Source organism: Saccopteryx bilineata, chromosome 2, assembly GCF_036850765.1.
Source record: "Saccopteryx bilineata isolate mSacBil1 chromosome 2, mSacBil1_pri_phased_curated, whole genome shotgun sequence".
Taxonomy (NCBI): domain Eukaryota; kingdom Metazoa; phylum Chordata; class Mammalia; order Chiroptera; family Emballonuridae; genus Saccopteryx; species Saccopteryx bilineata.
This window is the reverse complement of record NC_089491.1, coordinates 14,654,925-14,667,953: the sequence shown is the minus strand read 5'-3', so window position 1 is coordinate 14,667,953 and position 13,029 is coordinate 14,654,925. Positions and strand designations below refer to the sequence as shown.

The 13,029-nt window shown below is 52.8% G+C and overlaps 1 protein-coding gene and 1 non-coding gene across 9 annotated transcripts in view; both read right to left on the bottom strand.

The window, feature by feature from the left end:
- Positions 1-1,078: 1,078 nt before the first annotated feature.
- TRAF1 (TNF receptor associated factor 1) overlaps positions 1,079-13,029 on the bottom strand; it is a 34,641-nt gene continuing 22,690 nt past the window's right edge. For all 8 annotated transcript variants that reach the window (XM_066256361.1, XM_066256353.1, XM_066256354.1 and 5 more), the window contains 5 exons: positions 11,618-11,683; positions 10,770-11,180; positions 9,125-9,302; positions 7,298-7,446; positions 1,079-5,340 (listed from right to left, as the gene is read on the bottom strand). In XM_066256361.1, the coding sequence (XP_066112458.1) occupies positions 5,122-5,340; positions 7,298-7,446; positions 9,125-9,302; positions 10,770-11,180; positions 11,618-11,683 (1,023 nt within the window). In that variant the 3' untranslated portion in view covers positions 1,079-5,121. The remainder of the gene's footprint in view (positions 5,341-7,297; positions 7,447-9,124; positions 9,303-10,769; positions 11,181-11,617; positions 11,684-13,029) is intronic.
- On the bottom strand, positions 3,124-3,199 carry TRNAT-UGU (transfer RNA threonine (anticodon UGU)). Its single transcript has one exon. It is a non-coding gene; the product is annotated as a tRNA-Thr (tRNA).

Here is a 13,029-nt window from a genome sequence, read left to right as displayed (position 1 = left end):
TAACAGCCTAATTACTAATAAGGTGTGTGGCACAAACGGAAGTGCTCTCGCTCTGCTCAAGCTGACAGAGAAGCCACGTGCACCCACTGGGGGAATAAAACAGATGTGTTCCTCAGCTCTCAGCCGCGGGCTGCTTCCCACGCTCAGGTCACCCCGGCTGCAGGGAACGTCTCATCCGAGTGTGTGGCTGCCCCATCACTCTCTTCCTGGCGTGTGCAGGTGCAGAAACACCTGGTCTGCTTCTCCCATCACTCGGCTTGCCAGCCCTAGCCGTGTGCATCCTGTTCTGGAAGTCTCTGACAGTTTTCCCCAAGCTTTCCAACGCCTCCCCTAGTCCTGCTCGTTCCCTGTCCCGGGGGCAGATTCATGGTGAGTAGTCACTTGCCCTCCCTGATGGATGCACCCAGCCTCAAGGAGGTTCGTGTCCTGTGGTGTTCAGGAGAAGCACTCACAGCAGACTGAATGGAGGGTCTGGGGGCAGTCCTCCAAGGGTGGGACACCAGCGTGACCCTCAGGAACGGAACCCTCTAATACCTGTACAGGGAAGGCAATTCATCGTAAGTCCTTGCTCTGCCAAGTGGGTCATGCTGAATGGATGGCCTGCCCAGGCAAACTTATTCAGAGGGAGCACCACTGGGTAGGGCAGAGGTCCCCAAAGTGCGGTCCCCGACCAGGAGCATCAGCATCAACTGGGAACGTGAAATGAGTGCAAATTCTAGGCCCCGCCCCAGGACTACTGAGTCAAAAAACTAGAGGTGGAGTGGGGTGGCTCTCTGTTTAGCCAGCCCTCGGGGTGACACGGACACACAGTCAGTGTGCACACCACTGGAGTAGTTCTGGCTCCTCATCTGTAGACGGGAGGCAAACCTCACACACGGTTGGTGCGCAGTAGTCTCCTCAGCCGGTCACCCTCAATCCAACTTCTGCCCGTCAGCTACAACCTCATACTGTTCTGTGATCCCCACGGAATCGGTCGTGGACCCACAACAAGGCTGAGACCTGAGATAAAGTTAAGGGAAATCTAATCAGAAAGGTTGGTTGGAGTCCTGAAGTGACAATCTTAGGATTTTTATTTAAATGTTTCTACTGCTTTTCCAGGACAAAGCAACAGGATCCTTGTGATTCCAGCAGCCCCTGGGCCCACCTGGCCCCTACCCTTAAGGCCAGCTCCCAGCCCCTGGCCACCTCCCAGTCCTTGGCAAAGATGTTGGAGAGGCTGCGGAAGGCCAGCATTCCCTACCTCCTCTTCCCCCCCCCCCGGCCCCCCAAGGCAGGGAAGGGGCGTTCTCCGATGCTGCTGCCTCCCCTCCCTGGCCTTGGCCAGCTCTGATGGAAGGCCACAGCCGGAAGGCCTCTCATGGTGTGGAGGCCCCAGCCGCTGGGGAGGGGGAGGGCGTGGAGCATTCCAGAAAAGGCACTGGGAGAGCAGGCAGGGGGCTGGGAGTGCAAGTGCCCATCGCTGCCATCCATATGCTGCTGGGCTCGGGCGGGCACCTGGCTCGGCCCAGGGGGACCACCCTGGCAACCAGCTGCTCCCTTTTTAGGCCCTTGGCCGCCCCTCTCTGCAGCAAGACACATTTTTATGTGTTTATTGATTGGCTGTGCCCCCAGCCACCACCCCATGCACAGGCAGTGTTGACCACTGATTGCCAAGACTAGCACAGGGGGTGTCAGGAGGATCTGCTGAGTGAACACCTAATACACGACTTACTGGTGGAAGGCTCTACGGATGCTCCCCCTTAAATAAACCCAGCATACAACCCACCAGAGCGTCAACTTCAGCAAATATTCTTGGGAACCTGCTGAGTGTCAGGACCTTATGCTGTGGTAACAGCTGACCGCCAGAACCCTACTGGACTGGTGATTTAGCTTTGCCTGTGGGGACAGTTGAGCTCAGAGCTACTCATGCGACTTGTCCAAGGTCACCCAGCTAGGAAAGAGTGGGTCAGGATCTGAAACCAGGTTAAAGGACTCTGGGCCCAGGGGGCGGGGAGCCCTGCAGGGGCCTTAATCTGGCCTGGCCTCCCTGGGTTTTCTCCTTCTCTCACTTGGACCCCAGTTCCCATAAAGTAAGGAACTGACTCCTTAAGAAAACAAAGCGTAGAAACCTCCTGCAAGCTCTTTCCCAGCTTCGCGGATGGGCAATTGACAAAATTGTCAAGGGTTTTTGAGCTTTCAAATTTCAGGGAGAATGGCTGCCTGGAAGACGAGTCTGTCATCCTCACGTCACGTTTATGTGATAGCTAGAAGGGCACGACTTCCTGGTCAACAGGCTCTTTGGGCAACACCCTGGGAACCTTCCAGTTGAAATGAGGAACCCAATAAGGACACCCGTTCCTAGTATTTAACAGTGACCTGGAAGTAGGCAATGCAATAAGATGTGAAGCCATCCGGGGGTGGGAGAAAGACTCTACTATTTCTTAAGGACTCTAAAATTGGAGTTTATATTAAGTATCTTTTTTAACACTTGAAGTGCCTCAACAAAGGTAGATAGTTTATGTATTATAAATATATCATTTCAATTTCTTTACTTCTTAAGCGGTGAGATGTCAGGTGCTTGGTGCACTTAGCATAGGGCTTTGTTGGAAGATAAATTAGTAAATGTTTTAAGTCACTGCCTCATCCTGCTGTTCACAGCCCACAGGGTCACACACAGGTGATTCACCTCCCAGCAGATGGAACTGACCTCAATCCTTCTGTGCTCCAGCCCAACCTACCTTTCTGCCTTCCTCTCCGTGGTCCCACCTCACAGACTCTATCCGGAGCTGCATCTGCTTCCCACCTCTCAGTCCGTATTCTCCCCCAAACCCCAGTCTTCTGCATCTCAAAGTATATATATATATTTGTATTTTTTCGAAGTTAGAAGCAGGCAGGCAGGGAGACAGACTCCCGCATGCACCTGACCGGGATCCACCCAGCACGCCCATCAGTGAGTGATGCTCGACCCATCTGGAGCGCTGTTCTGTTGCATCCAGAGCCATTCTAGCACCTGAGGCGGAGGCCATGGAGCTATCCTCAGGGCCTGGGCCAACTTTGCTCCAATGGAGCCTTGGCTGCGGGAGGGGAAGAGAGAGATAGAGAGGAAGGAGAGGGGGAAGGGTGGAGAAGCAGGCTTCTCCTGTGTGCCCTGACCGGGAATCGAACCCGGGACTTCAACACACAGGGCCAACGCTCTACCACTGAGCCAACCAGCTAGGGCCCATCTCAAAATATTTTAAGGCTGAGTTTAAATATCACCTCTTGCATGAAGCCCCTCCCTGCTTCACTCAAAGGCTCTGGAGTCCTGTGCTTCCTCTGAGTATCTCTTATGTACCAGTTTCCCCCACCGAACTCAGAGTTTCCTGAGGGTAGGGTGCACATCTTAACTCTCTCCCTAGGGACTGGCACAGTCGGTCTCAGTAAAGCTTTGCTGAAGAATGGCTGCCTCCCACCCTGAAGAGCCTGTCTCATCCCAGCAGGTATAAGCCATTACAGCTGTAGTGCCGTCACTGTCTGTCCGTAGCAGCAGCTTCCCTACCAACCCCTTGTGAGCTCGGTGCTCAGCGAACAGGATGAGGTGTTATTGCCAGGACACCAGCTCTGGGAAGTCCCCATAACTTACGAGCCCAGACCTTCCCTTGCTATTCACACGCACCAAGGAAGCAAATCTGTCTCCATTACTGACAGGCTGCCAGTAGTGGGGACAAGAAAAAGGAGCCTGACATGTCCCTTCATGCATGGCAAAATGCCGTTGCACTCACAAAGCCCGAGAGCTCCATTATGGTATCCGGGCCCCGAGGAAACCCTGTGAGCTGGGCAGGGCCAGGCCATGACAGGTAGGCAGCGGTGCCCAGGCCTTTCTCTCTGCAGTTTCTCCCGTCGGCACCTCCTGTGAGGTCCACAGAACCCAGCCAGGGTGGCACACTGAGGCGGAGGGGACGTTCCTGCCAGCACGCCAGTCTCGGGTGTTACCTGCAGAACTGGAGGGGCCACCAAGACGCGGCCACGGTCTTTTCAAACTTGGCTCAGTTACGACCAACTTCCAGGATCGTACACTCCATGAAAACTTCAAAACAGGTTTTAAAAAAATTCTTTCTTTCGTTTTACACACATATTTAAAAGGACAACCTCTGCTAGTGGCTCAGAGACACTGATCAGCCAATGAGAGAAAAGTAAATACCTTGGTTAATCAGGTGACATGGGATTCTGGAAAGCGTGGAAGGTGGGCCCCCCCAGGCAGGGAGTGGAGAGTTCATGCCTCTCTCCTTCTTCACACTCCTTCGGGCTGTTCCTGGGAGCTCAGGGACCTGTTTCACCTGGAGGCGGTGGAGGGGAGTCCGGCTGAGGGAGGCGCGGGACGCAGGGCCTGTGAGCGCCTCTGCATGTGACGGAAGCTGAGCTGCGGGCCTGAGTGGCAGGTGCCATGTGGGCCCGCTCAACCCGCCCAATGGCACTGGAGGGGAGTGAGACTGCTGGGCGTTCCCAGAACCCCTGCAGCTGCCGGCCTCACCTGGGCCAAGAGGCCTGGCGTTAGAGACTTTCTAGGCTGGGAGGAATCTTGAAGGTCTTCCAATCCAACCCCCGATCTGGATGCCTTCCCCCATCCCAGTGTAGCCCTCTGGCTTTGCGTGGTCACCTCCAGTGATGGGGAGCTCAGCGCATGCCTGGACAGACTGGATTCACTTTGGCAACCTGTCCCTTCCGCCCCTCGGTTCTGACCCGGGCAGGAAGACAGCGAACATGTCTACAGGTCTCCCTGGTGGCCCTGCCCAGACCTTCCCGAGATCAGGTCCTGTAGATCGCTGTCCATGTCCCGGGTCTGACCCCCACTGCCTGCCCATCTCAGGCAGAGTCTCTCTCAACATCCAGGGCTAGCTGCCGGGCCTCCAGTGTTACGTGGTCAGTGCAGAGGGAACAATTCTGCCGCCACCTCCTTCCGGACCTTCCGCCTTTGTGGGTTCAGCCCAAGGTCCTGCGTTCCTAGGCTGATGGCTGCCACAGTCAATCTCTCAGCCCTGCTCAGATCAGGCCAGGCCCGGCCTCTCACTGTGCCTCGGGATCTTGGACACCAAGGGCAGGACCTCCTCCAGTCCGATTGGTGCTCCCTCAGGAGGCAGGTGTGGCTGCTTGTCCCCGTCGGCCCTAAGTGCTCGTCTCCACAATGCACTTGAGGAACATAGTGTCGTCCTTCACGTAGGCGTGCTTGGGCGACTGCAGCCTGCTGAGGGGGAAGAAGAGCGGGCAGCCGCTGGCCACGTTGGTTTCACTCTGGGGCCGCTGGAAGGACGCCGAGCTCAGGTCGGGCCGGAAGGCGTCAATGGCGTGCTCACGGTTGTTCTGGTCCAGGAGCATGAAGGTGACCTGTGGGCCAGGGCGGGCGTGTGGGAAGTCAGGCCCTGGGCAGCGCCCCCAGGGGCTCAGAGCTGGTCTGTGTCTGCCACCTGTGCAGCCCCTCGGACCCTGAACTCAGGCTGGTTAGGAGCCAAAGAAACAGTGTAAAGACAACACCTGGAGTATAGCAAGCCTCTGGGAATGGAAACACCACGGAGTCTAGGCCAGCTTGGGGTTGTCCTATAATTAGGGGTCATGGTCTATCCAATAGGATGAGGGTATTCAGATGTCACAATTTTGGTTGGCTGTTGCCAGCTCCAGGCAGGACTGAGCGCTGACAAGGAGGCGCTGACAAGGAGGCCGGACTCGACCTGTGATACCCCTCTCTGCTCAGAGATGTTTGGTAGTTAGCTAGGCTGGAACACCCTGAGCAAGGCAGGGGGGCAAGGACAGCCCCTTCTGCTGAGGGGCTGTCAATCAATGCCTGGAAATGTGAATTGGGCTTCTGTCTGCACAGAGCTCATATGTGTACCCCCAAGAAGCTGATGACCTCAGTGACACAAACCCTCTTCCCTCATATATGTCACTGGAACACGAAATGTCTTCCCACTGCCCACTGCATTGGTTCTCAAAGATGGCTGCACTTAGAATCCCCTGGGAAGGTTTTTAAAATCCTGAGGCTCAGACCTCACCATTTACTGTAGTGAGACCCAGTCACTGGTATTTTTAAAATATCCCCAGCAGGTGTGGGAACCACTGACCTACTGACTCATATCCAAACCACTGTGGTGCTCCTGCCCTTTTAAACATTTTTAAATAGACTTTATTTTTTAGAAAAGTTTTAAGTTACAGCAAATTGAGTGGAAAATACAGAGATTTCCCCCATATTCTTCCTGCCCCTATATAACCTCCCAGACCATCAATACCCCGTACCACAGTGGGACACATGTTACAATCAATGAACCTAGATTGACACATTATTATTACCTCAAGTCCAGTTTACCCCAGGGTTCATTCTTGGTGGTGTACATTCTATGGATTCGGACAAATGTGTAACGACACGTACCCATTATTGTAGTATCCTACAGAATAGTTTCACTGCCCTGAACATACTCTGTGCTCTGCCTGGTCATCCCTCCCTCCCTCCCCTAACCCCTGGCAACCACTGACCTTTTTACTGTCGCCAGTTTTGCTTTTCCAGAATGTCATATAGCTACAATCATACAGTGTAATAGCCTTTTCAGGTTGGCTTCTTTCCCTTAGAGTACGTATTTAAGCTTCCTCCATGTCTTTTCATGGCTTGATAGCTCATTTCTTTCTGGTGCTGAATAATATTAAGTTGTCTCAAGGTACCATGGTTTGTTTGCCCATTTAGGTAACTAGGCGACTTCCATGCCCAGCAATGGATAAAGTTGCTATCAATACCCATGTGGAGGTTTATTGTGTAGACCTCAGTTTTCAACTCATTTGGTAAACGCCAAGGAGTGTGATTTCTGGATCATATGGGAAGGGTATGTTTAATTTTGTAACAAAGCATTAAACTGTCTTCCAAAGTGGCCACACCATTTTGCATTCCCACTAGCAATGCTTCGCATCCTTACCAGCATTGCGTATTGTCAGTGTTTTGGATTTCGGACATTCTAATAAATGTGTGGTAGCATCTGTTGCCTTCTTTTTTTCTGAAAATGCTGCTAGTTCAGGTTGGCCCCACAGCACCTCCTCCAGGAAATTTTCCTTATTCACCCCCCAGGTGAATTTCATTTCTACTTGCCTCCCAGGGATATTGGTCCAGGCATTTTTGCCCCTGGAGTCATGATGCTGGAGGGAACCCTGGCTATTAGATGTGAACTCAGGCTCTTGTTTTAGTAAAGGAGAAGCTGATAATGCAGAGAGGCCAAGGACTTGCCCAGGGCACCCAGCAGGTTCACAGCTAGACCAGGACCAGGACCCAGGCTTCACCCACCCCCCTTCCCCCCTTAGCTTGTACCTTGTTCCGGAAAGGCCACGGCAGCAGAGCATCGTATTCTCCTTTCATGATCACGATGAAGAGCGACAGGTGGGTCCTCTTCCCTGTCCCATCCCCATTCAAGTAGAGCCTCAGGCACAACTTGTAGCCATACTTGGCGGTATAGAAAGCTGGAATGTGGAAGCCAGAATCAGCACAGAGGTAGCTGGGGCGTGCTAGCTTTGCTGATGAGGAAACTGGGACCAGCGGTTAGGTATGCCTAAGGCCTGTGGCTCAAAACTAAGACATCTAGGGTTGGAGCTCAGTGTTCTTCTCAACTGTATACAGTCAAAGGAGACCTAAGTCTTGGAGCTCATCTAGCCTAGTGGCTGCCAACTGGCCATCAGAAGCACAGGTGGCCAGGCCCCACCCCCAGAGTTTCGGACTCAGGAATGCTGGGTGAGGACTGAGATCTACATATCCAACAGGGACAGTGATGCTGTTGGCCCAGGGACCATGCTTTTGATTTAGCTGACCTGCATGTTGCAGTTGGGAAACTGAGCCCAGCGAGGGGTTACTGTCTGGCCCCACAGTATGCTGGGGGCAGAGCCAGGATTAGGGGCCAGGCCTCCTATATCCCAACAGTGACTTCTTTTGGCTGCCCTAGGCCAAGTGCTTGGGGACTCCTGGAGGTTAGGGAAGAGTGGGGCAGCCCCTAGTTCTGCCAGGCACCCTTGACAGAGGCCCCTGAGGGATGACTCACCCACTGGTACCCACTGGTGACTAAGCACAGGGGCCTGTGGGCTCTGGCTCGGCAGCTGGAAGGGCCATGCCGTGGGGGTTCCAGAGGCTGTCACTATAAGGGCCCCTCTGAGAGGGGGTGATTCTGGACAGGGGGTCAGGGCGGCAGGAAGGGGCAGAGGAGAGACAGGCTGACACTCTGACTCATGTCTGCCCCTTACGTTTGGTAGACCGGGGAGCGAGGCGCACTGCTTGCTCTGTCCCTCTCAGGAAAGAGGAGGAGGAAAAGCCTACATGTCGGAGGTGGGCCACTCCACGTAGGGGCTGCCCTGCTCCTGAGGAAAGGCCTGGCTTTGGGACCCAGCCTTGCTCTGTGGGGTGGAGCAAACCCCGATGCCCTTTCCTCCTCTAGCCCTCCTGGCCGGGGCTTCAAAGGAGCTGACGGACAGGAACAGTATGAACCTGGGGCAGAAGGGAAAGGCCGTCCAAATCGTCATCTGCAGAAATCTTCCTTAATGACCCCCATTTACATAGATACACATGAATGAGGAGAGGGGAAGAGCACACTCGGCTGAGCACTTTATGCACAAATATACAGTTTCATAAACAGAAATCAATCATTAAGGGAAACATCTACTGTGTGACTACTTTATGTGAGGCGTCCTGCGAGGTCCTGGGATCCCAGAAGTAATTAAGAACCATCCCAATTAACTCAGTTCTTACCAGTGTGCTACCCACAATCGCACACTTAGTTCTCCACTTGTCTAATTTCAGACCACTGGGTCTCCGAGGGCCGGGGTGCCACAGTATTTGCCTGTGAGAATCGTCCTCTGCATCCACTCATTTGCACAAGCTTTGGTTCACAGCACACTGTCTTCTGCATCTGACATCCACATAATGGCAGATAAAATATTTATAATAATTTTATTCCTACCTGCAGAATGTGACTGGGACTCGGGGAGGTGCAAGGTGTGGCAGTTCAAACAGCTCGTGTTCTACGTGCTGAGCCAGGCACCGACCTCCTCTGTGGTCCCAGCACGGTAGGTGGCCTGAAGGGGACATGGCCCTAACTAGACACAGAGTTGGCTGTCCCCCATGCTGTTTTCTGTGCCCCTGGGGAGGTGTTACCTGGGGAGAAGAGGCTGACAGTCCGGCCGCAGGCTGACTCATGGCACCGCCTGGTGACGTTTGTGATCTTCCAAAGGAAGGTGCCATCGAAGGAGGCCTCCTCCATGAGGCGCAGGCTCTGCTCCAGCTTGCCCAGGGCCTGGTCTTTCTGGGCCAGTGTCCGCTGCAACTCCACCACCTGTGGGGAAGCCCATTCAGCCAGGGACAACAGAACCTGGCTGGGGAAGGCGCAGTGTGGAGACGGACCTAAAAAAATGCCTTTCCGACAGTGTCTCCCTCAGACACGGCCTCTGCCTTTGCACGTGCTCTGTCTCCTGCCTGAACCTTCTCCGCTGGCCACTCCTACTCCTCCGCCAGAAATTCGCTCATGTCACCCTTCCTCTGGGGAGCGTTCAACCACTGCTCTTGCTCAGCTGGCCCCTCTCTCTCATCTGTGTTCTTTCAGAGCCCTTATAGCAGTTTTACGAGATTTCCTTTTCTGCCTTTGCTACCAGAGAGACGTCTCCCTTCTGAGGGCTGGGACCATACTTGTTTTCTCTTTGTGTAAAAAGCCTTGCATGATGCCTGGCATGCAAGAGGAGAGCCAGGAAGTTTGTTGAACTGAAGACACAGTCGCTGCCCTCAGGAAGGCCACCTTCTCACTGAGCAGGAGTTACATAAATAAAGGCTTTATTCAGTCTCTCGAACCCAGCCCCTGGCTCTTCCGGTAGGGTTCCTCGTTGACATTTGAAAGACTACAGAAATATTCTTGGGTGTGCTCATGTAGGAGAGTCAGAAGTGGAAGTGAATATTCTTAAAGAAATTGAATCCCCAGTTTTACTTATGACAAAGTTGAAGTCCTAAGAGGGAAAGTGACTTGTTCAGATCTGCAGAGCAAGTTAATGTTGGAGCTGGAACTAAAATCCAGGCCTAACTCAACATGAGACAGTGATGCAATGTTGCAAAAAAAAAAAAAAGCAACATTAACATGGTGACGGATTATATTTTAAAAAGTATAAGCTCTAGAACAAAGGAGGAGAAAACAGTCCTATACTACCAAGAACTTTCAGATAAGTGGACTATCTGGAGTTGGTCTGGGACCATCATTCTGATGTGTGGAATCCTTTAGAGCCAGAGCATCTGAGAACAGCATGAAACGACAGGCTGTGATGAAGGAAAGGTATTGGGGGTGTTCAGCCTAAAGAAGGAAATACTCAGATAGAATATAATCACTAACTGCTCATTGCTGAAGGACTTCCGCAGGGTCTAGAAGGCAGATTTGTTTTGTGGGCCCTGAGGGGGCAAGGCCAGGAACAATGCAGGGAAGACACAGGGAGGCTGATTTCAGTCTGGTGTAAGAAGAACTTTCTAATAGTGGAAAATGTCCTGCAATGAAATGAGCATCTTGGGAAGGAAGTACCCTACCATGAGAGAAACTCAAGCAAAGGAAATGAAGCACTGGATGGGGGGACTGACCTTAACTATAACTTCTAAGTGCTCCACCTACAAGGTCTGGGGACACAGTAGAAAGACTTTTGATGGGGGAGTGACTGCTGTGAGCAGGGAGAATCCTTCGGAGGAAGGCTGACCCACTGCTCTGGAGACAAGATGGGGCGAAGGGGACCCCCTGGGCCGGCCTTGAGGTGACCGTGCCCCTCATGCTTACCCTCTGTTCCAAGCTCAGGATGAGCTCACGGTCCAGCTGGCTCTGGTGGATGGAGGCGGCCAGGGCCAGGTTGGAGGCCTCCACCTCCTTGTTGAGGACAGCAACAATATTCTCAAACACGCGCAGCTTCCCCTCCAGGTCGGCCAGGAGTTTCTCCTTCATGAAGTGCTGCAGGGCCAGCATCTCCTGGCTCTCAGAGCAGGGTGCCCGGTAGCAGTCCACCTCCAGGTCCCCAGCCACCTCCACGGCCGCCTGCAGCTGCAGGTCTGACAGATTCCGCTCCAGCGCCAGGGGCCCCGACCCCAGTCCTGAGCCCAGTGAGGCCTTCCACTGTTTCATGAACCCCAACAGCAGGTTTAGGTGGGCGGCCTGAGAGGTGACCTCATGCTCCTGCATGAACTTTGCGCTCCCCTGCCAAGAGAGCGGGGTTGATCAGTGAAAGCAGAGACGGTTCCCAGAGAAAGTCAGATCCATTCACCCAGCAAAGGAGAAGCTGTTTTGTGTGCAGAGAGGGGGACTGGGGGGGCCCTGGCATCACACATGCCCACGGTGAGCCATGTGCATCCCATCTCTAGAGCAACAATTCTGTCCTTTGAGTGCTGTGGTGATTCAGCACCATGGAGAGAGGCACGGGGGCCGGGGGTGATTTTAGTGATGCTACAATATTGAGATGAGACATTAAGAAGAACTTTGCTGAGTACAGACATAATTTACTAGTGAGATTTGTTGTTTGAGAAATGTAAGGGACATCCAGAGGAGAAGCTTGGTGTGGGAAAATCCTAGCGGGGCTGCAGTGGGGAGACTAAGGCTGTAGTGAAGGGTGTTCTTTCTTACTCTCCGATTCTCACCTTGAAGGAGCAGCCAACACCTGCAAAGGGGCACACAACTCCATCTGCAGCCACCTCAGGGTGGTCCTGGAAATAATAACATGTCACCAGATGTTACGGGATTCCCAGTGGGACCACTGGAGCTCTCTGCAAAGCACCAAGATCCAACAGGGTACGTGCGTGCTGGGCTGGGCTTCTGCCTGGCTGACCCCTTTTGTGACCCTCCCTCAAAACAGGATCAGGGCCCCTGCTGGGGTCCAGGGCAGCAGGGCTACTTCTCCTGTCGGGACAGCATCTAAGCAGCCCTGTGATCACCATTCACCGTTTGGCTGCCCCACGGGTCTGGGGCTCTGTGAGGCTGTGTTCCTAGTGCTGAGGGCAAGGTCTGGACAGAAGAGACACTTGGGACATGCTGGCTGCATGAGTGAGCACCTCCATCCTCCTGAGGCCGATGGGGACACTCCTCACAACTGCCATCTGCATCTCTCTGTGGCAATCCACTTTAACCAAGGAATGCCCGCCTTGCACGGCTCTCCTCCTAGTTAATGCACAGCTGAGAGCAGGGACACAGCAAGGAGAGGGTGTCTCAGTGCTCAGCAGCGACTTGACCATACTGTTAACCTATTTATAGGTCCGAGGAGTTTACAAAATGCTTTTGTGGTCATAACTCTTCCTAGGGCCCCTGACAATGCTGTGGGGAAGGCAGGATAAATTTCTTGTTCCCATTTTACTGATGAAGAAACTGAGGTTCACAGAGGGGAAGGGATTTGCCCAAGGAGGAACAGCTAGGAAGTAGCATAGACAGATACAGGCTCTTCCCACACCATATCACTACAGTTGACCCCTGAACAACATGGATTTAAACTGTGTGGGTCCACTGATATGTGGATCTTTTTTCCCCATAAATACCTGTACTGTTTTTGATCTGTGTTTGGGAATTATGGATGCAGAGGGCCGTTCGCATTGATCTATGCCGTTTTATATAGGGGACTTGAACGTCCACGGATTTGGGTATCTGTGGAGCATCCTGGAACCAATGTCCTGTGGATACTGAGGAATAATTGTAGTAGTTAAGTTTGGGGGCAATCAAAAGTTATACACAGATCTTTTGTTATGTGGGAGGTTGGTGCCCCTAACCCCACACTGTTCCAGGGTCAACTGTAACTCTTAACAAGAGGAAGCCCATGGGGGACTGGGACAAAAGTTCTTTCCAAAACATGGATTTCAAAAAAGCTTGTATCCAGAATATGTAAAGAACTCTTACAATTTAATAATAAGAAGACAAACAACCTAATAAAAGATGGGTAAAATACTGAACGGATGCTTTACAAAAGGAGATATATAAATGATAAACCTATGAAGAGATGTTCAGCATCACCAGTCAACAGAGAAATGTAAATTAGAATGAAATATCGGCCCTGGCCGGTTGGCTC